Raw genomic sequence first — 22,187 nt, 5'->3', positions numbered from 1 at the left:
ATTAATTTTCATAGGAGTGAAGCAAAAGTCTTGCTCCCTTATTATTGTTAACTTTGCTAATATATTCTCTCTTTTGGAATGACTGCAACCTTAATTTGCCTACTATCATACAAATTGCTCGAACTCTGGGGACTATTGCCCCATTCAAAAATTATAATGAGAAATTTATAATTAAGAAATTTATGCTACACGGAGCAAAAGTATTATAGTTGTTAAGTTACAAGAAAGCAGTTAACAGTTGAACCGCATGGACTGTTTGATCCATTGTGCTTTAGAAGAAAAAAAAGGAGTGTTTTTAGCACCAAGAAAAAGGGGGGAAAAATGGGGGTATGTTGAGATTTGGTAGGAAGTAGGAACTGATGTGCAAAAATATCTGCAAAGCAACAGCGTTAGCGTGGGCAGCGCCCCGGGGGGTGGCTCGGCGCCCGCCAAGTGGCGGCTACCTGGGGATGACACGTCATCCGTGGCGTCAGCTTGGCGGGAGTGGAGTTTTGGAGGCGGGTCCCACGGACACAATGGATGAGATCCCGCGCGTGGGTTCGTGAATCGTGATTCCTTCGCGCCGTTGCTTGCTGCGGCGTTGGGTCTCGTTCTCGGTCTCCATTCCTCGGAGCTGCCGTAGATGAGATCCCGTGGTTGGGCTCCACGTCTGGGCCCCAGAGAACCCGTTCCCTGGCCACGTAGGGCTCTGGTTGGTGGCTCTCCTCCTGCTGCTGACGAATCTAATTAAGATTCCAAGACCTGGACTGTCGTTTATCTCAGGAATTTTTTTTATTATTATTTTTAAATGAAGAGGTTGTCGTGTATCTGGCTTCGTCCATGATGGATTCATTTTGTACCATAGAGGTAGGTTCACGATAATTTTGTTAGGAGTGGGTTCGTTGGTCGTTTGGATTGTGAGATCAATTCAAGTTTGGTAGAATGTGAAGGTAGATTATTTTGTCGTTGACAACAAATCCCTTCTTATGTAGGACCCACCTTATTTGAAAATTTAAAAAAAATAAGATAAGATAACGTTCTAAAATAGTTTGATCTGGTAGTATAGTAACTTGGAAAATCGTGTAATGCGCAAATAGATAAAATTTTAAAGGAAAGCTAGTTCTTAAAGTGTGAGCAGGACAAAAATGCTCATTCTATTGCAATAGCCATCGATAACAACAAATGCATCCATTTACAATCAAAATTGATGGAAATTGGTGCTAACTATTGTCCAACAATTGCTTTTAGCATTGGATTAGATTACCCTGTATGGCTATCCCCTCTATTATGAAATTGCTGAACTTAAACCATTTGTCTTTGTTATGTCATCATGGAAGGCTGGGAAAATGGTTAACATGCACCATTGCTATAATGTCAACCTACTTCCAAATCATAATAACATTTAGTAAACTTATGTTGCTGGGACTGGATAATATAATCAAGGATGAAGAATAAAGTTTTAGGCAAGCATACTATATGAAAGTAAAACTTTTATAAGCGACATGAAAAATCAATTGGCTCTAACCTTAAAAATGTCAACCTCTTTCATGGAGCATGCTTCTTTAAACCGGATGCTCAACTTTCCCCAAAAGCAAATGCTCCCTGCCTAAGCACATGAAAAGTAATAAAAGCCAGGGCACTTTGAAGATTTTGTTGTCATTTTTATGATGCATGGAGTCTTTACAGCTTCTTACAGGCATAGGATGACGTATACAAAATTCTGACCAATATAGAGACCTATGTTGAAGGTGTAGCCGTGTAGGCTCGTTGTCTTCAACGAAATAGGCTTTCTTTCTATAGTCAGGGCCAATAATATAATGACAATATAATTTACCTGTATTCTATGTTGGTTCTACTTAACTTGAAATCCCTCATAATATCAACTTATAATTCACTCCAACGTTAATTTTATCTACTAAGACTATATCATCTGAAAGCAAAATGAATCTAGTCCATAAACATATCCAGCATTCATGAGATCTAACATGGAAGGAAGGACTTAGAGGCCATTAGCACCTAACCATGTAGGAGTTGGTCAAGGTGTCAGTCAGTTCATATGTATGTAACAATGCATGAACATTCGTGGCCATGCTAGAGTCCAGGGTTTAGTGTTTATTATGGTAGCCTATCTATTATAAATATTTCACTGAAGTACTCTTAGTTATGAGTAAAAAATGAAACATCCAATGTGAAACAAGGAAAATAAACACACACACACACACACACACACACACGAGCAGAGATATGGCTCCCTCTTCACTTGATCTAAAGGTCATTTACTCATTTTCCTCAAGAATTAGGTGGCAGGCTTGCATCTATTCTTGACCATTATGTCCCACATACTCTTGATTAAAAAGTCAAATTAGTCACTTGTATTAGAAATTGCCATGTATCTATTACGATATCAACCATCCTCATATTGGAAGAAGGCCATCTTTTTTTAAGATCAATGCCATCTTGACTCTTGTTATAGCAGACTCGTATGCTTTGACTTGAATAGAAAACTTTTCGGTCATAGAGTAATTCATAGCGTATCTTAATAGGTAGGAACGTCCATGAGAGTTCCAAGCTAACAATATAATATAAAAGGAAGACCAAAGTTTTTATGTGGCTGGCTTGGAAAAATAGGTTACACGCGAGAGAGATTTTGGCGCGAAAAGGGTGGGGTTCCATTGCAGGCAGCTCTATGTGTGGCAATAATACTGAAATGGTCACGCACCTGTTCCTAAAATGCCCGTTTGTGAGAAGCCTCTGGTTTACCTTGAAGATGTAGCTTAAGATTAAAAAGTGACCTTCTAATATCTATGGTCCAAGTTGAGAAGAGCATGGGATATTGGGATCAACTTATCATAGCTCTTCGTTGGTACATTTAGTTGAAGAGGAATTCTAGAATCTTTCTTGGAAGAAAATCTTCTATTAATGCAATCCACTACTCCAAGACATTGCATACCTTTCAAAGCTGGAGAGTTTTGTGCTATAAAAAAGCAAAAGAAAGCCATCAAGCTGTGAATTACTCCTTTGTTCCTTGTTACAAATGTTTATTCTCTGGTTCTTTGTAACTTCTTCCTATTTTTATTTTGTACATTTTACAATATTCAATAAAAATGTTGGGGGAATTTTCTTACTTCCTCCGCTTTACGGTTGAAGAAGATGACATGAGCTTGCATGTAAAGTAGAATAATATCAGATGAATAGTAGATAAATAATGACAATGTTGTCTCTGAAGGAGCTTTCTTTCTGTTTAATCATAAATTGTTTTATTAAATAAAAACCTTGCTAGAAGTCAATTTGCAGGTCTGTAATTTTCCTTTTTTTTAAAATTGTGGGACAGGAACACATTTTACATTACTTTCTTTTCATTTTTTGTGACCAAGAGGAAATAATCCCCATCCCTTGAGGGCTAACTCCGATCATAGTTGAGTCCTCATCCTCTTTTTCAAATAGAAAAGAATGATACCATCCGAGCAAGCACTCCGTGGTGCTTCATATTACCGATTCAAAAGAAATGATGGATTTACAGTCTATTAATTTTTTGACTGAGATTTATAAGTTATTAAAACATATTTATTACTTTCTTTAATTTAACCTGGGAGAAGGGGAAAAGAACAGGAAAAGGTGTCTTGCCATCATCCAGTTCAATACAGTAGACATTTTGAATCAAATATCCAATGACAAGAGTCTTACCAATGTAACAAGAGACCAAGGACCGGGAAATTCTATAGCATGGGCCATGCCAACTACTACATGCATCCTCTCAGATCTCCATCCCCTTTCCTCCCATGCCAGAAGGCGCGTAGAATTTACTCAGAGTCTTTTGCTTCTGTTAAATAAAGATCATGGTCTTCTTAGTCTCGCAAGATTGCATAAGATAATGGATATCATTATCCTCAAGAGGAAAGACACAAGCATATTAGAGTGCATCTGGTCCTCTGGAGCTCTAAGAAACCAACCTCAACTCAGCTTATAATAGAGCAGGTGATGCTATGGTAGGGTCAAGCCACCAAACCTAGGATGGTGATTTCGCCAATTTGGATTTGGTGAGTAATGTTAGTTTCCAAACCTATCACTGTTTTAGGCAACAGCCGAGTATCTTCCTAGCTGTTGAACACCAATTTGACAAATCTAGAATTGAAAATAATATATCGAAAGCTTCGAAAAGTTACTTAATGATAAATATCTTCTCAATCCAATAACAACAAAAACTACTCCTTGGACTTAACCTTTTGTCCAAGCAGGTAAGACTAGTCAGTTGATAAATTTTTAAAAAATAGACTTGAATCGGATAAGATCAGAGTCATCACCATCCTTTAATTCACCTACATTACACATGCTTGGCACTAGCATACAGTAATTCACCTAGAACCATTGGCAATCTCAACACCGCTTGGTTTTAAATAACAACGACTTAATTAGGCCCTGCAATAGCAGGTTTAATCCACCTCTCTATTGCATCCGTGAAATACAGAACATCACATAAACTCTGTGATGATCCATGACTTTTAATTCATAATCATGACATTAGCATAAATAACAGAAACAACTTTTGTTATGTGTGTTCCAACCAGTATATATGCGTTGCAACCACTTTTCATATAACAGTCAAGCTAGCCGTTACTGGCATCATTTCAACAAGTTATAACTTTGAATAAAAATTGACAGAAGCCTGAAGGACTGCAGATCGAACTTTGAAGGTTTTTGAAGATAGTTTGAGTATATGTTAGCTGATAGATAATTGAGTATGCCATATTTTAGGTGGAGTCATGATAACACCTCACGTTTTTAGATGTTTGATGTGTCAATACACCCAGCAACAACATGGCATGTCATTTTACATAACACTAAGTATACTTTTTCTTTCATCTACCCATTATGTTATGAGACTTCGCATATTGTAAATAGATAAACACTACTGGTTTTTGTACAACAACTGTTCCCATTAGAAAATATTATGAGGGTTCAAAAGTTGAACTCTAGAGACACATTGACATGGCAAGTTTCCCACGACATTGATTCTTCATACATAAGATAATATCTGTGCAAAACCAACATACGAGAAACACATTAGAATGAATAAATCTCCAAATTTTTTTTCATAGCGCAAAGCCTTTTGGCTCTAGGATTTTTCCTGTGGCTGAAAATTTTACTACAAACCTCTTATAGGTCTCCTGCATGAACTATGGCACACACCCTTAGTTTGAAGTGACGTAGATCCTATCAACTTGATGAAAGTAAGGTCTCCTATAGACAGCTAGCATTTGGGAGATACCATTGGCTTCACTAAAACATGATTGGACCCAAACATCAGAATTCTTTTCCCTCCCAAGAAGTTGCTGATCTTCTTCTTGCTTCATAATATATCTCACTGCGTCTAGATCCCAAAATGATGCTCTATTGCAAATTGAGGGAGGTACAAACTTTGACCTCTTCCTTCCCTCCTCTTCCTACAATAAAGTGGCCTAGTCTGGAACCTCCGATCCAAATACTCTTGCAAGGGCTGGTCCTCGCTTGGGGATCGAGATTGTGCCAGTGACAATGGAGGGCGGCGCCATCCAGATCAGTAGCCATTTCTTCCTTCTCTTTCAAATGAGTGGTGGGTGCACCTTTCGTTATCAGTATCATCATCATCATTATCATCATCATTTGCTTCAATATAATGATCATATACTTGTCACCTTTTTTTTAACCATCATTGCCACCTTCATCGTAACACCACCGATCACCATGCTATATCATCATATTTATTGTTAAAAATAATTAATTATATCAAATATATTGATAATTTATAAATTAAAAAAGTTAAAAATATTTTTTTATTTTTAAAAGTAGGAAAAAAAATGATGGGAAACAATATTAGCTTGACCGAAATTTTTATACTCCGGATGCATATATTTATTTAATAGACAACTGATCTTTCCCAATAAGCTGACTACATGGGACTGGGACCGGACAGAGGGTCCGTTTTAACGACCCACATGCCTCGGGATTCGTGAACGACGTAAGCGTGCGAGTCCACCATTCATCAGACTCTTTCAGACGATCCCGTGCAACTACTCGGTGATCGCACCATTGATCATGTCCCAAGATGCGTGAGAAACGTAGCCCCATCGGACCGGTTCAAGTTCTCAAAACCGAAGCGGCTCCTTTTGGTCCTGGGCCCTGGTTTTTTTATTACTTAAAAACGGCAGCTCCCATCGGAGGTCTCTCAGTTTCGGCGGTGCGTCGTTTGGTCTTTTTCCTGAGGTTAGGGCGAGGAAAACTTTTTCTAGGGTTTAACAGCGATGGGGAAGGCGAAGAAAGGCCGCAAATTCGCCGTCGTGAAGAAGCTCGTGAGCTCCAAAACCCTTCGAAAGTGAGCAAATCCTCTTTTTGTCTTCCCTTCAGTTCTCTCTTCTCCAGATTTGCTTCTCAACCCCCTAATTTTCTCAGATACAAGGAAGAGGTTCTAAACCCGAAGAAGAAAGATCTCGAGAAAGACAAGCTTCCCCGGAACGTGTAAGCCATTGCCGGTTTCTCTCCTTTACCCTGGAATTCTTCTTTGTTTCTTATGTTGGTTGGTATTTGATAGGCCGGCCGTTTCTTCAGCCCTGTTCTTCAAGTATAATACTGCACTTGGCCCGCCTTACATGGTCATCGTGGATACTAACTTTATCAACTTCTCCATTCAGAATAAGGTAAGCTTTGCCAAACAATTTTGCTACTTTCTTGATTTACTATGCCTATTTTTACAGATTATCTATAGAACAATGCTGGACATCAAAAAGTTGGTTTTATGATGACCTAACTCATTAATGAATTTGTTCACGCACTTATTGGGTGTTCAATTAGGGTTTCCTCTTCTTCATGGCTATAAAGGCAGGCTAAGAAGTGATAAGCAAAATTATATTAAAAAAAAATCTTAATGTGCAAATTCTTCGAGATATTTCCGTTTTTTAGAGTTTCTTAGAAAAAAGGTGGAAGAAGAGCTTTTTAGTCTAAAGTGGCTCAGGAAAAATTGAAGATGTCTCCCTGCACAAACAATACAAGGATAGCTCCCCAAACCTAAAGTTTATTCAGTTGTGTCCTTAATTATATTAAAAGTGTTGGTTCTAAAGCTGAAGCATCCTTCAGCATGATATCCAACCTATTGTCTTTCATCTCACAGACTTGCTTCTTTTTCAATTGAAGCCACCAAATGGCAAATGGAAGAAGCTTCTTTTGAAAAAATTCTCTCACCACTTTCAACTGCCATGTTTATCAATAAGAGTAGAGCTTCATGCTAAGGTGGTCGAATCCAACACTTCACAACCATAGCCAAGTACTACCGCTTGCAATTTCCATTTGATAAACATTTAGGGGTGGTCTTACATTCCATTTTTGATTCTTGGCATCCTCTGCACCCTATAAATATATCAAAAGTTACATCAAAATGTTTGTACACTCATGCCTCACTCCCGAGGGCCTATCTTAGTGACCATAATAAATTAATTATCATGATATATGTTAGAACTTTCCAATTTAAGCAATTTTTTAGAGCAACAAAAATATCCTGTTACTTTAGGAGACTTCTTTCTTTTGTTCATTGGATATTATCCTGCCAAGACCCTAAATTAACTAAATTATTAAAAGAATCACCTTTCATTTAAGGGGTAAGGCCAGTTTCACACTTACAAGAGTCAATAGTCTGGTATCATAATTCTTGTAAGGTCCTCAGACAACAACTAAACATGGGAAAATATGTATAAAAAAAAGTTTAATTGTGAGGTGGCAAGTAGAAAAGCCTAGGATTTCGTAGATGTTCAAAGATCGAATGTTAATTATGTTAACCACACCATTTGTTTGCGACATTAGGAGCCACCCACAAATCCCTGAGACCAAATAAATGTCTTATCTTTCGAGGTGATGTTGAATTCTGACTTTACAGCCAACATTATTGAAGGTGGTATTCATGAAATATAGTGGTTTATCAAAAGGAAAACTCATGTCTGCCCCTCCAAAGCTCCAATTAGATTCATAGGTCCTGCAAATGTGGCAAGTGTTTGTGACAATATCTTTTGCAATAGAGGTCACCAAGTGTTTCTTCAAGGCCTAGTTCAATACACTTTAGGTGCGCTAGTAGTAAAGAGACCTCCAAAATTCTCTTCTAGTGTGTAAGCAAGGGATCACCCATGTGAATAAGTAGTTGCCCAGTGTGATGGTCGCCGTAAATGGTTGGGTCAAATTGTTGATTAAATCAATGCCGATGACTTCCTCAACTATTCAAAACAATGTTTGCCGTATCGGTCGGTATCGATGCGTACCCAACCATACTATATTGTATCAGTTCAGTACAAGAGCATACTAGTATACGGAAGCCGAACCAAGCACCATACGAAGTGTACCGATACAATAATAGAATGGTACCGGTATAGTATCCAGTACCTAGATAGCGACCTTTGATTCAAAACAATAGACATGAGTGGAGCTATATTATCAGTCAATGTTAACCCTTTCCATTAACTGGTTTTAATCCTAATTCAGCTTTGAGAACAAGCATATAATGGGATCTTGGGTCTTTGGAAGTTTCGTGGGGAATGAGCGTAAGTTTGTCATTCTTTATCTTTAGTTGTTTGCATAATTGTTTCGGACATCATCCAGTTAAATATTGATGAAACTTGATAAGAGAATCATGTCTGAATATTTAGATAGTTGCTATATGTTTTAAGGTTGCCAAAGATGCTATTCCTTGATAATAAATATTTCCGCTACTAATTAAGAAGTATGCTAGAAACAAGGGAAATAAATAAATTAAAAATGAGTCATTCAAAGAAGCGGTGGGTTCTACTGGCTAGCAAACTTTGTTGGTTTGGGTTTGTGCCACAAAGAATAGAGGAGGCTTTGATGGTTTTGGATTCTACTGTAAAGGCTGCAAAAAGGAAGGGGAGTCATGAAAAATAATGGGAAGTAGCATGAGAATATTTGGAGCAGTTATAAATGATCGAGAATTGTTTTGATGGTAGGGCCAAAATGGTGATGGTGGATTGGCATGTTCTTTTTCAGATTAATGCTAGAGTTTATTAATTATTTGTTATATGGTTGTATATACCTTAGTAATCTTATCAAATGGCAAATATTTCATCTAGGTGGTCTTAGTTATGTGTATAAGTTATGATTCATTGATGTTTGAGAATTTCCTGTGACTATTTATCAACCTGGTGTGGTTGGTGAGAAGGTTGGTTTACCACTAACACTACTGAAACAACTATCTAGGATTCCATGAGATTCGTAAGAGTCTGGGTTCTAAATGAGGGAAAAAATATTATTTGGTATAGAGAACGATGGTCGCCTTTGAAGCACAAACTATCATATGATAGCTACTAATAAGATTCTTTCTTATGTTATTATGGCAATTTACTGTCTTGATGTTTGCATGATGAATGATGCTTGTGTTCTCATGCAGTTAGATTTGGAGAAGGGAATGATGGACTGCCTCTATGCAAAATGTGAGTCGACACAAAATTCTAGCAGTTTGTTTCATTTAATTAATTTTTTTCATCTAGTATGTTATGTTTAGTATAAAAACTTAGGATTTCTGTTTTGATTTATTGAATCTTTTGTTATTGGGTTGTGAAGGTACTCCTTGTATCACAGACTGTGTTATGGCTGAGCTTGAAAAACTGGGACAGAAGTATCGTGTAGCTCTAAGGTAAGAATAGTTCTTCCTCTTTGGTCTGACGAGCATGGTCATTTTCTTGTTACACGTGGGCTTAAATAATTTGTTCTTATTGCCTTATCATGACTGCAAACTGTAAGATTGCATGTTTCTTTGCACATGCAAATCCCTAATAATCTTTGCAGCAATTTGATTTCCTGTAAGCATTGTGCCTTCTCTGTTTCTGTGACAGGATTGCCAAGGACCCTAGGTTTGAGAGACTACCCTGCACACATAAAGGAACTTATGCTGATGATTGCATTGTCGAAAGGGTCACTCAGGTAACATTGAATGCATAGCTGCTTTTCTTTGCATCAAAAATTGCTATCTTTTATCAAAATGATGATCCGGCGGTGCTCTCCTTTAACGTATTTTATCAACCTTACTTTTTGAGAAGTTGTGATCATTTATCTTAGGATTTTGATTTACATAATTATGTGCAACCACCTTTATTCTGAAAGAGTGAGATGTATCTTCTAAATATTTTTTTCATATTCTTGTTTATTCCATAGCTTGCCATAATACCTGGAATTTCAGATGTGTGCATGTGTGCATGTGCTTGCATGTGTGTTGAGGTTCAGAGTGTTAGTAATGTTAAAAAAATATATTAGACCAGGGAAAGAATAGTGAAAAAACAATTCAAATATAGTTTAAACTAACAGATGTACTAAAAAAATTAATATTGTCAAGTGATTGCAACAGAAGTACTAAGAAAGGAAGAAATTGTTTGAACTTGGAGAGAACTATGTGAAGATTCTGGTTGTGTATTTCTTTTAGAGTATGTAGATTAATGTACATTATCTATGGATGTTTTACTAAAATAATAACATTATTGGGTTACACCAGTCATAGTCAATTGCTAAAGGCAACTTTTCTATAAAAGCTCATTACCACTTAAGTATGCTAAGAGGAGCAGCCACTTATTAAGATAGCACAGTCATTTTGCCAATGTGTTCACTCTAGTAAACAGTGAGAATCACAATGATTGGAAGAATTATGTGGTCTCACTATTGTTTGAGCCTTGAATCATGTCAGCAATGTGCCCTTTCTTGTACTTAATGTTGCGTACTATATCCCTACAAGCTTGCAAACTAATTACCTTCATTTTGTTTTAGGCTTTATAATTGTTTTTTTCCCATTACTAAAGCATTAGCTGCATTTTTTAATATGCGACACGCCTACCACAAACTACAAGGTTCGAGAATGCTATATATTTTGACTGCATTTTACCTATCTCTTATCATTAAGAAGTGCTTTCTTTTTTCAAACAGCACAAGTGTTACATTGTTGCAACCTGTGATAGAGACTTGAAAAGAAGGATACGCAAGGTATGTGTTGTTGGTAGATCAATATTTATCATCTAAAGCTCTTCTGATTGTACCAATGGAATGAACATGATGTGTGTTGGGCAGATTCCTGGAGTGCCTATTATGTACATTACACAACATAAGTATTCAATTGAGCGGCTGCCAGAAGCAACTATTGGTGGAGGTAGGCTTTTTATTTTTTTTCCTTGTTAAGTTACTTAATGTATATAATTTTTATTATATAAATTTCTTTTCCTTGGAAATATTGTTTCCACTTTCTCATCTAATATAATACATCATCTCTACCAAATCAAAAAAATCAATGCAAAGTTTCCATTTTCTTACTCAAGGTTAATGTTGGATGTTCCATGCAGCTCCAAGAATTTGATGACGAGTGCTTCGCAGCATATGGAACCACCACTATTTTGTGTCAGATGCCAGTCGCTGGTTATTAGTTCCTTTGGTATTTTTTTTCAAAAGCTTTTCCGGAGGGAAAAAAATAGCAGAAGAATGCTAAGTTGGCGTCTGGATACTGTTGTCTTACTAATGCAGCTAGCCATTATCATGCCTGAAATCTTAGTTGTTGATAGTGTTTAGATCTTTCGGATGATGCATTGATATGAAGGAGGAAATGGAAGAGTTCATAATTGGCACCTTTCTTTTGATTATATGCTGTGTTCAATCACTCCAATGCAGTTGAAAATTTTTACTTGAGAACTATATGAGTTATATGTGGATTGTAAAGAAGATAGGGTATGCGATTGTCTTGCAATCTTTTAGTTTTTTTTAAAAAAAACACATGTTTCATGTACTGTTTATTTATGCAGTCTTGCATTCTTTTTATATAAACTTTTCATGGGTTATATTGCATGCTTGTTTTTCTTTTCATTTATAAAATATGAAAAAATGTGCATGTACTTTTGGAGTCAGCTCAGTTCAGAATTATGTAATTTTTCATACCAAACTACCAAATTATGGCGTCCGTTGCCTATGGGAGAGAGGCTACAACAATTAGTCAAACTAGTTTGCAGGGCTACCAAAAATGACAAAGGCAGAGGTAAATGCAACAATAGTTCACTCTCCCAGCTCAATTAAATCTTGAGCTCATGCAACAAATCCCACCCATATAGGCAGAGCCCGTTGGTGCTTTTCCTCCTCGGAACAGCAATCCTCTCCCGCTTATCACAATCAATGTCGGGAAAGAACGCCCCTCAAACACCAAGTCGAACTGCGCCAGAAAGAATAATCCTTCGAAGCCTCAGCCATGGGTGTTCACAGCCTCCCAGACCAAATTCCTCGGCACCGGGTTCGCCAGGTCCCCAGCTTCCAATGCCGCGGTCCTCAGAGTCGCAATCGTCCTCACATTGGCGTCCCAGAACGATGCAGCTGTGTATGGCAAGCCATGCTTCTTGCAGAGCTCCTTCACGTACGGAGAGATCCGCCGGAGGTGGCACCTCGGCAGGCGGGGGAACAGGTGGTGCTCCACCTGGAACTGCAACCCTCCATGGAACCAATCCATCCATGGAGAGCACAGGATATCGAGCGTCCCCATCGTCTGCTTCTCGAACCAATCATTCCCACGAGGCGGCCCGACGTAGACGCTCGCCGAGAAGTGGTTCAAACAGAACTGGACATGCTGGATTCCGGTGACCGCGAAGCTCGCCACGACAAATACCACCCTCTCGGTCCAGTTGGGCAGCGTGGAGACGAGCAGAGGATACCAAATCCAGAAAACGATGCACCCCGCCGTCTCCTGCCATCGGCCGGGCACCTTCTTGTTCGAGAGCAGGAGGATCGCCGACTGCGCGAAGAGATTGACCCTGGCGACGCACATGACCGGGTAGAAGGTCCAATGCTGGTAGCTCACCAAGAACCGGGCGATGGAATTGAACGCGAGCTTCCTCTCGTAGAAGTAGGAGGTCAAGGAGGTGAAGAACTTGGAGGACACGGCGAAGAAAGGGATGTGCTGGAGGTCGGGGTCGAAATCCAGGCTGTTGCAGGCAATGTGGTGGGCATTGTGGTTCCTCTTCCACCAGCCGATGCTTATCCCGGTGAGGCAGTTGCCGGAGAGGATCTGCATCAGCCGGTTGAGGCCGGGGGTGCTCATGACGTTGTAGTGGCCGGAGTCGTGGCCGAGGAAGCCCGACTGGATCCAGAGAACGCCCATGAGCGAGCCGCCGATCAGATGGACGAAGGTGCTGGTGGAGAAGAGGACGCCGGAGACGGAGACGACGAAGAGGACGACCATGAAGATGAGGGAGAAGAGGACGCCGTGGCCCTTCTTGTCGAAGAGGCCTAGGCGGGCGAACTCGGCGACGAGGCGGCGGTAGTCCCTGGAGACGGGGGAGACGCGGTAGTCGGCGAGGTAGCCGACGAAGAAGCGGTCTAGGAGGGCCCAGGTGGTGCCGGGGTGGTAGGCGACGAAGGCGTCGGTGACGTCCTGGCCGGCGAGGTTGAGGAGGGGGATGTCGCCCCCCGGGTGGTCCTTGACCCACCGGGTCACGTCGTAGACCTTCCCCTGGATCGAGATCCAGAGGTCGGCCTTGGTGTTATGACCCCGGAGCTCCTCCGAGGTGATGTACCTCCGCTTCTCTCCTTCCATGGCCATTACAAGCAAGAAGAGGAGTATTAGCTACTCTAATCCACTCCTCTGCCCAAAGGGAGAATGGAAGAAGAGATTAGGAGCTGAGGAGGAGGGATTCCGAAACCCTCCTCTTTTTTTCTCTTCTTCTCTTCTTTCCGTCTCTCTCACTCTCCCTCTCCGTCGAAGAGAGGGATGAGAAGAAAGAGGAAGGGGAAGACGAGCTTATGGCCGCGGATGGGAGGCTAAACATAGGCCGGAACGGAGGGAGGAGAAGAAAATGCTCGCGAAGGAGACGCACGAATCGAGATTGGGAATGCTGCAGCTGTAACCGCCGTAACAGCAGCTGGGATTGGATCTTTTATTTTTGAGCGGAATTCGTTTTAGATTTGGATTTCTTCGGATCTTTGACCCGATTTTGGTCTCTCGAGGGGAACGAACTTCCCGTCTTTTGGAACCGCTCAGATACTATTACCGTGGGGGATCCAAATGTAGAACGAATCTTTTTCTGCCAGCCGACTCAAATGTAGAAGCATTAAGCACCCGTCCATAAAAAAAATTTGTTTGGCTTTTCACTTATTTTTATTTAAGGGTTAACTCCTCCGATGTCGATCAAATATGCCGGACTTCCATTAGCATGAATTGTTTGATTTCTGCACTTCTAGGGCACAAAATGAGCTGCTGGTATTCTTAGATGAGTTGCATCTGTTGTTGATTTCTCAATCATACTATCTTGGTTACTTTGCCCAATGGAAAGTACGCGTTCTCAAGAATATACTACAAAAATTAGCTAGTGAAGGAATTGATTAAAAAAACTATTAATTGAAAAAATTAAGCTACTGATCAAAATAGTTTTGAGAATAATTCATGACATATTCTCAAGTCTTGCAACTTATCTTATTCTTACCTTTGTGCACTTCTTTTCAACTATCCTATTTTCAGCTCTACTAAACCCCCATTTAAGAAGATCAGTTTGGTGATCTAATACAGCATTGGTCATTATTCGTGCATTTAAATACATAAAAAGTCATGAATTGAAATATGTGAAAAATGCTGAGGCGATTCACATGAAAATTGACTTGATGAATGTTAGACACAGCCTAGGGTTGGACTCAACATGTCTTTGTTCAAATGACAACATCGTGCCTATCTGACTTCCCACAGACACCATTTCTATAATTTGGGTGCTGAAATAATATATTTTTCTCCTGCAGTGGGAGACAATTAAGTGTTATACTTTTCTCACGTGGATGGTAACCAAGTTGAAGTCATGTACGCAGGATCAAGGATGCAACTTGGATGGGGATTAACCCTAACCCACCCACCCAACCCATTTGTTAGGTAAGGTTTCGGTTGAGGCTTTGCAACTTTGGATTAGGTTTTTGAGTTCAAAAATCCCAAGCAGACCTCAAGAAGGGTTGAGCTAGGATTGATTTTCAACCCAGTTTGGACCCAAAGCCAGCGTAACTTATAGCAAACCTAAGCTGATCTAAGCCAACCTAACATAACTCAATCCAAACCAACAACATAAATAAATAATATTCATGTTTCATATAGTTTCTAATATAATTATATAATTATATATTTAATTTATTAAATTATGTCTAAGTGTATCATTGTAATTGATGAATGTTTGATGCTTCAGGCCAACAAATATTGATTTAAGAAAACTATTTCAAACTTTTTTCCTTATCTTTAAATTTCTATTTAATTCAATCTAACTAAATTAACACGGTGCAACACAACTAAATCTGCCTAACAACAACCCATCCAAATTTAGCTTGAGATGGAGTTGTTTTGGATTTTGTTAGAGAAAATCCAACCCGAGGCTATGCTGGGTTAGGCTAGAGCTGGAAGATATAGAGGTTAGTCCAATTAGGGTTTGCCTCGACTTGCTTGCGACCTACGTTAGATTGTAGCATGACATTGCCCATTTGAGAAGGTAGGAGAAAAAATATATGCCATAACAATTGAGATACCAAAATTAGTTTTTATATAATTTTATATCACAAAGCTTTAATAGATATCAAGAACTAAAGTTATTAAACAAGTAAGATTTTTGTTCTAGCCAACCGACCTTAATTAACCCTGCTGGTTGGCACTTCTCTCCGATTGGAAGAGGTTTGTGATCCAATCCCTAAAAGGGTGCCCTTGTTATTCTTGCAATTACTTAGATAAGCTCCATCAATGATTGGTGGATAAATAACTAGCTTATGGGTCTCGCCTATAGTACAGCTTTTGCACTGCTCCGTTACCAACCATTGAATGATGGAGTCCTCACATATGGTGGTCAATGGTTAAAAAATAACTGGAGCCAAGTTCCTGCTGGTACCCTCAGGGCACTGAACACAAACCTCATATATTAAAAGAACAGTGAAACACAAATTGATTGGCTCCAGTTAGTATCCCTAGTTGGGTTGGATCTCGTGGGATTTAAGTTTGGTTGGGTCTGAAATCCATATCCAACAGTCTTCGTCACATAATATTTCCTCAACGGATCATCACAACCAAATCAACCAATGTCATGAACCAATGAAATATTTCACTACCATCACTGCATTTTATTTGGTACAAAGGCATCTCATCATGATGCAATCTTCACATCCAATTTGTTTCAACCAACAAAATTGCCGATTTCAAACCACATCTGATCATCCAATTGGTTCCATAGCTTTGTGAGAGAAGAGGATCCAATCACATCATAATGCATCAACAACAATGCCGAGAGACTTGCATTAATGGAGTCATCCCAAAATACTCCAGCAGGTTCAGAGATAACTAGTGTCCTCGAATATTTGTTAACACAGAAGATCCAGTTTCTTTTACATCTGAGATAGCATTTCCTATATGAGTAGCTCCAATATCTGTTACATCTGAGGTCGCATTTCTCATATGACTGCGTCTCTTGGTTTCCCTTGGTCTCCTGTTACTGATGGCAATGGAGATGTCATTTGGAAAGAGGTCATTGAGCACAAATGCATGAATGATTGTGGAGGCAAGCAGAGCTATCACTGCTGAGGTAGATATGCCAGAGAGTGCAACAGAAAGTGACTGAGTGAAAATATTCTCCACTTCAGCAGAATATCTAATGGTTGCAATAGAAGCACTTGTCATTGGAAATGTATATGCCCACCATGCTAGTGAGAACCTATTGGATTAACAAAAGATTTCAGAAAAATAACAGGATGATGGGGCAGCAAGACGCTAGGTTATTGACAGAGTGATTATAAAAAATCGAGTACCTGAATCCCCGGAAAAAGTTAATACGAACAGCCTGCAAATACACAGAAAAATGCAAATAATGATCAGACACCAATTTAAAGAAAACAAAGGTAAAGATCAAGTATGGAAATGTGTTCAGATCTGTTGGTTTTCCATGCAAGCAAGCAAGATTCCTCACAATAAATGGATAGCACAACCATTAGCACTATCTCAGGCACTATATACCATTCCAATTATTCTTCCATTGAGCATGCAATGATTGCTAAATGGACCATGATTTAACTCATCAGGAACCACAGATTGCCACTTGATAAACCAAATTTTATTGTTGTTCTTTCGTGTATATCTATATTTTGCGCGAGGTTCTAATGGAAAACAAGCTACCACTTATATTTCCTTCTGTCAGTTTTATTATGTGACTTATAATTCTCACTAATTCTGTCAGTATGGGAATTTGCTAGTCATATAAATGTTTATTTGAACTTCTATCTACTTCAGAACACACAACATAAACAACTGAACAGTGAAGTGCGACCCCTTAACTTACCAGAGAAACATAGAGGAAGAGAGCAATGAAGTACGCAATCCTCGAGCTATAGCCAAATTCCCCAGTAAGATTTGCCCATGCCATGCTCGCAACACTGGGTGCGGCCACAAATAAAAAGAAGACTGGATGAAGCTCCTTTGGGAGCGTCTCATTTGTTGGAAGCCTCTGGTACAAAGTTACGAACAACACCGAGTAGTGAGCCAACCCGACTGCAAAGAAGAATATGGGCCCTTCTTTAAGCCCCATTGACGCTCCCAGCAATGCACCCACAAAGTTTCCTACGATAGCTAAATGGTTTGATGGATTGGCTACTTTTGAAAGCCTACGTTGGCCGCCAGACATCCACTGGCCATAGATCTTGAGTTCGAGGCACAAGACTGGAGCCATAAGCACATACCATAGAGCATCATGCAGGTTTACTGCAAGTTTTGGTGGCAAACCGAGTGTCAAGAAGAGGCAGTTTATCCATGGGGCAAAGAAAAAGTTGACACGGATGGGATGATAGTACTCTCGGCGGACTGCTTCAAAGTAAAATATGATCTTTAGAGAGTAAATGAAGGCCACAATGCCCGTCAATGCAAGTGCTATACACCACAGCATGAGGTTGATTACTGGGCTTACACGCAGAAAGCTCATAGATGGAGATGTGGCTAATGTTTTCCACAAGATTGCTTGGCTGCTAACGCCAAGGCAAATACCGAAGGATGATACTGGGAAGCGAAGAAGGAAAGGCCACAACTTGTCTTCAGGAAGGACCAACTCCTCTGATGCCTGGAAAAATGTAACTAGTGAGAAAACGAATCATGATGAAATAGGAAGTTGATAAATGTAAAAAGTGGAATGCTCTTATTGCCTTCAGGAAGAACTTACTGCAAATCATCGAATTCTCTTATTGGTGTTCAATGAGATTTAAGGAATAATTAATGGCTAGACTGATTACACCATGAAACCACAAAAAAGACCTATAGCGTTGTCTGGACTTGATATTAGGCTGCATGCACTTCTATAATTAACAGCTTTATGCCCAACTCTAATACAACACCCTGAACCTTTGGTATTATGATAATAGATATTCCATTATGATGCAGACACCATACATCAGTAGATGTTTTCTCAATTTTACAAAGATGGAGAGCTTACTGGTGGAATCAATAATAAATAAAAATGAATAAATAGTAAGAATCATGCTATCGAATGTCCAAGAGAATGCATACCCTGAGGGTGTCTAGTTCAGGCCCTTCTAAGGCATCAAAGTAGCGATGCGGGGCTGGTACTGGCTCCGGTTGTCTTTTTGAACCATCAACCTCCTGTGACTCTGGTGCCTTTCCGCGAAAAACTGATATCTGTCTTTCAAGGGCACCAGACCATGTCTTGAAAGAGTTGTAACGGTGGTCCTTAAGCCTACTACTCCTTGGTACCCTCTGCTGACTCCCTGAAGAATTAAGACCCTTTCTGTCTGGAGTTCCCCTGGCTTGAGATGCTCCTGCTTCCATGGGTTGAGAGTGAAACTTTGCCTGCTTTGGTACTTGTAAGTTGACAGCAGGAGAGTTAATAACTAGATTTGGCTTCATGTTAGCAGAATTCGTAGCAGCTTGATCAATTCCACTGGCTCTTTTGGCTTGTTCTGCGAGAACAGAAGGAGACGGTGGCATGCTGATAGACACACAATGTGAATGATAGGGTGGTCTTATCATGCGAATGGGTGAATTTGGTGAAGGCGTGTTACAGACACTACCAGTGAGAAAATTTGTAGGTTCTGCTCCCTGAAATGAAACATGAGAAGATAGTTTGTTATTGCCCTCCATAAATAAAAGATAACACAAAATTATAGAACTAACCTAGTGTTGTTAGAAAAAACATGTACGTGAAAGTAGGCTAAATTCCACGAAATTTAGGAGAGGTATTGAATACTAGTGCGCTGCTAATGAACCCCGCTCTGATCCTAACTCAGTTCCTTGTTCTATGTGGCAATTGGGCATTGGTGCAGTACGGAGGGCCACGGAGCACCGCATTGGAACAGGGAATGGAGCAGGGAATAGAGTGAAGCTCGATAGCATTTTTCATCCAAATTATATGCAACAACATATACCTAACTTTAAAGAATATTAAACAAAGACATGCTACATTAGGAAGTTCATTTCAAGAATAAACTTGGAATATTTCAAAAAATTGAAGTGGTAGATGATTATGCGGCCATTTTGGTGCCTTTTAGAACTAAAACTTGATCATGAAAATGCTATAAAAGATATAGCTTACTTTAGAGGCTGCAGGATATCCGCGAGGGCTGGGACAGGTATCAAATCCAGCAAATTCATTGGATTGGATGTATCTGAAAATAGATGGAAGTTCTTCAGGGGCACCTTGAATTGCTAAGCCAATGCTGTCTTTGTTGTCCATTATGGTGCAATAAAGCTACAAGAATTCGGGAAATCAGATACAAGCATTAATATTTACCATGAAATCTCTGTCAGATTGACTATAGAAATTGTAGTGTAATATCCACAAAATATTGGAAGGAAAAATCACTCATACAATAAGAAGAAATTTAACTTAATTGAGGAAATTTTCAAGCTGCTATCTCCAAAGATAGATCCTAATAACAAGTAATACCAGCAATGATGCACTCCTTCAGCCTAAAAAACAGAAAGCGAGAGGGATTCGAGCTCAAAGGAGTCTCTCTCAACCCTTGCACAAACAAAAGCTACACTGTTACATCTTGACTAATAGGAGTTATAAACACAATATACACAGGCCTCGAAGCTAGTGATATAGGAAGCAATAAACAACCGAACGTAGCATGTGCTTTCGATCATTTTTCAGGGGAGATTCCTTACGTTAAGGAGCCTCTCTCAAACCTCATAAACGAAATCTCCACTGGTCCTTCTTGGCAATGGAAGTTACAAAGAACGAGCTAAACTTCTTCGGTCTAGTGGAATAAGAAGAATAAACTAAAGAGCAGAACATGTGCTTCCAACCGCCAGAGCTGGAGAAGATTTCTAAGTTCACTTCGATACAGAATGGTGGAAATGCCAACGAACGCACAAATAAACCTTTTCCCACTACGGACAAACCTCAACCTTTATATACAAACAGATCAGAAATCTTAACCACCATGAATGCATCACACAGTAACCACTGAAACTTCCTTATTTTACATCTACTAAGATCAAAATTCTTTAGAAATATAATAATTTTTTATAATTCATTTATAGGGTATGGCTAAAATAGGAAGCAAATCAACATCAGTAATTAAACTGCTACTGGCCTTTTCCCATGCATGTATAATAAATTGTGCTACCCATGTTGTGCGATTCTAGCTTGTATAAATCATCTCTCACGACCAGCATCCAAGCAATCCATCTCCAAGACATCTTTGCCCATAAATAATTCATCTCCATTATCTCACGTTACCTTCTTCTCAGATAAACACAAAGAAAACCAATCTTTTTTAATGAAACAACATCCAAATATCATTTTGTGGCTAAATATACTGCTTGCCAATGAAAACAAAAAATGTGGAATCATTGATGGCAAAAAAAAAGGAGGATCATTACTTTAAATAAAACCAAACAAATTGCATCAAGTTTTTCTTATCGAATACCACCCGATTGCCATTAAGTCAAGATCAAAACTTTCCACCAAAATTGAAAAGAAAAAAAAAAAGAAGAAAGGAGATCAAAACGGAGCAAAAGAACCCAAGATACCTGAAAGTGGAGGGCAAATCAATATTTGTTTGACGGAGACAAATCTATATTCTCGTTTTTGTTTGAAATCTTGAACGAATTACAGGTCTCCCAAGCACAGCAGGGGATTCACCCCCTTCGCTACGTTCACCGATGCACAGCAAAGGAGACAAGATCCTCATGGCCTCGGTTCTATAGCGACGGGCGGGGGAGCCCTTGAGCTCGGGAAAAGCCCTCGCTTTTCGAAGCTGCTTCGCCGGGGTCCGAAGCTATTGCCATCGCCATTGTGCCTTTTTCTTTGGATGCTATTTTCCCAACCCCAATTTGCGAGGGAAATTTAGACGGGACGTGGGATGATTTGGAATCAGACACACGATACGTGACACGTGGCATCACTCAGGATATCCAGAACAGCATGGGGACCGTGGGGTCCAGGTCCAGCGAGTATTGACCACGGTGACGGTGGAGGACGACGGGGTCGAACCGTTGACCGGTTTGGGGTGATGGGACGCGACTTCCGTGGTCGTTGCGGAATCCACGGGATAGATTCGCGTGCTCGGGGCATCTTGGTTCGCAGCAACTTGAACTTGATGCTGATAGACGGACGACCACCTCTCTGGTCTCGAGTGATCTTTTGACCCAAATTTGTCCACGGCTCAAGGCTATTCTCTTTACCGATTATTAGCAAGTAGAAATCTCATTTCAATCTGGAAAGCAAGAGCACGGAGGAACAGGTGGATCTGAAATAACATGGAAACTGGTGGATCTGAATGATGGCATGAAACTGGCAGAAGAAGGCATGCATCATCCAACACAAACTGATTAAAGAGGTTCATGTGATCATGCCTTTCTCCATACTATGAAATAAACTTATTAGAAATCGTAATGTCAATAATAATTTCATAACCACCAACATTGATTAGCTATATGGAAGCTTGCACTAGCCAATTAATCGATTGCTGGAATGCAAACTACATATATAAACTCATATTCGCAAATTAATCAGCTACTGGAATGACAATCATTTGTATCAAACAAATCTGATTACCAAACTATGACACCTTACTTTAACTTCTATCACATTATGACTTGTAAGCAGACCAACAGACAAATTCACAAGCAGTTTGGGTTCCGCTAGCACACACCTGACATGGACTAACAGGGTATAAAGCAATATTCTTCATCAAATGTTAGCAAAATC

General features: G+C 39.7%; 3 protein-coding genes across 3 annotated transcripts; 1 reads left to right on the top strand and 2 right to left on the bottom strand.

The window, feature by feature from the left end:
* Window positions 1–6,166: 6,166 nt before the first annotated feature.
* On the top strand, window positions 6,167–11,807 carry LOC103710815 (rRNA-processing protein FCF1 homolog). The gene is made up of 9 exons (XM_008796752.3): window positions 6,167–6,328; window positions 6,406–6,471; window positions 6,545–6,650; window positions 9,395–9,437; window positions 9,568–9,640; window positions 9,840–9,927; window positions 10,918–10,974; window positions 11,059–11,137; window positions 11,328–11,807. Exons 1-9 carry the CDS (start codon window positions 6,258–6,260, stop codon window positions 11,339–11,341), a joined length of 597 nt encoding a protein of 198 aa, XP_008794974.1. The 5' UTR covers window positions 6,167–6,257; the 3' UTR covers window positions 11,342–11,807.
* An 81-nt stretch (window positions 11,808–11,888) lies between these two features.
* Window positions 11,889–13,947, bottom strand: LOC103710903 (delta(8)-fatty-acid desaturase 2). The gene has a single exon (XM_008796861.4). The coding sequence runs from the start codon at window positions 13,559–13,561 to the stop codon at window positions 12,212–12,214; it is 1,350 nt and encodes a 449-aa protein (XP_008795083.2). The 5' UTR covers window positions 13,562–13,947; the 3' UTR covers window positions 11,889–12,211.
* A 2,048-nt stretch (window positions 13,948–15,995) lies between these two features.
* LOC103710982 (S-type anion channel SLAH2-like) lies at window positions 15,996–21,264 on the bottom strand. The gene is made up of 6 exons (XM_008796975.4): window positions 21,008–21,264; window positions 19,560–19,715; window positions 18,518–19,066; window positions 17,304–18,074; window positions 16,777–16,808; window positions 15,996–16,682 (listed from the first exon to the last, which is right to left on the bottom strand). Exons 2-6 carry the CDS (start codon window positions 19,698–19,700, stop codon window positions 16,313–16,315), a joined length of 1,863 nt encoding a protein of 620 aa, XP_008795197.2. The 5' UTR covers window positions 19,701–19,715; window positions 21,008–21,264; the 3' UTR covers window positions 15,996–16,312.
* Between the last annotated feature and the right edge of the window lie 923 nt (window positions 21,265–22,187).

This window comes from Phoenix dactylifera, chromosome 9 (genome assembly GCF_009389715.1).
Source record: "Phoenix dactylifera cultivar Barhee BC4 chromosome 9, palm_55x_up_171113_PBpolish2nd_filt_p, whole genome shotgun sequence".
NCBI classification, from domain to species: Eukaryota; Viridiplantae; Streptophyta; class Magnoliopsida; order Arecales; family Arecaceae; genus Phoenix; species Phoenix dactylifera.
Note: the sequence above shows the minus strand (reverse complement) of the source record. Positions and strands in the feature narration are given on the sequence as shown.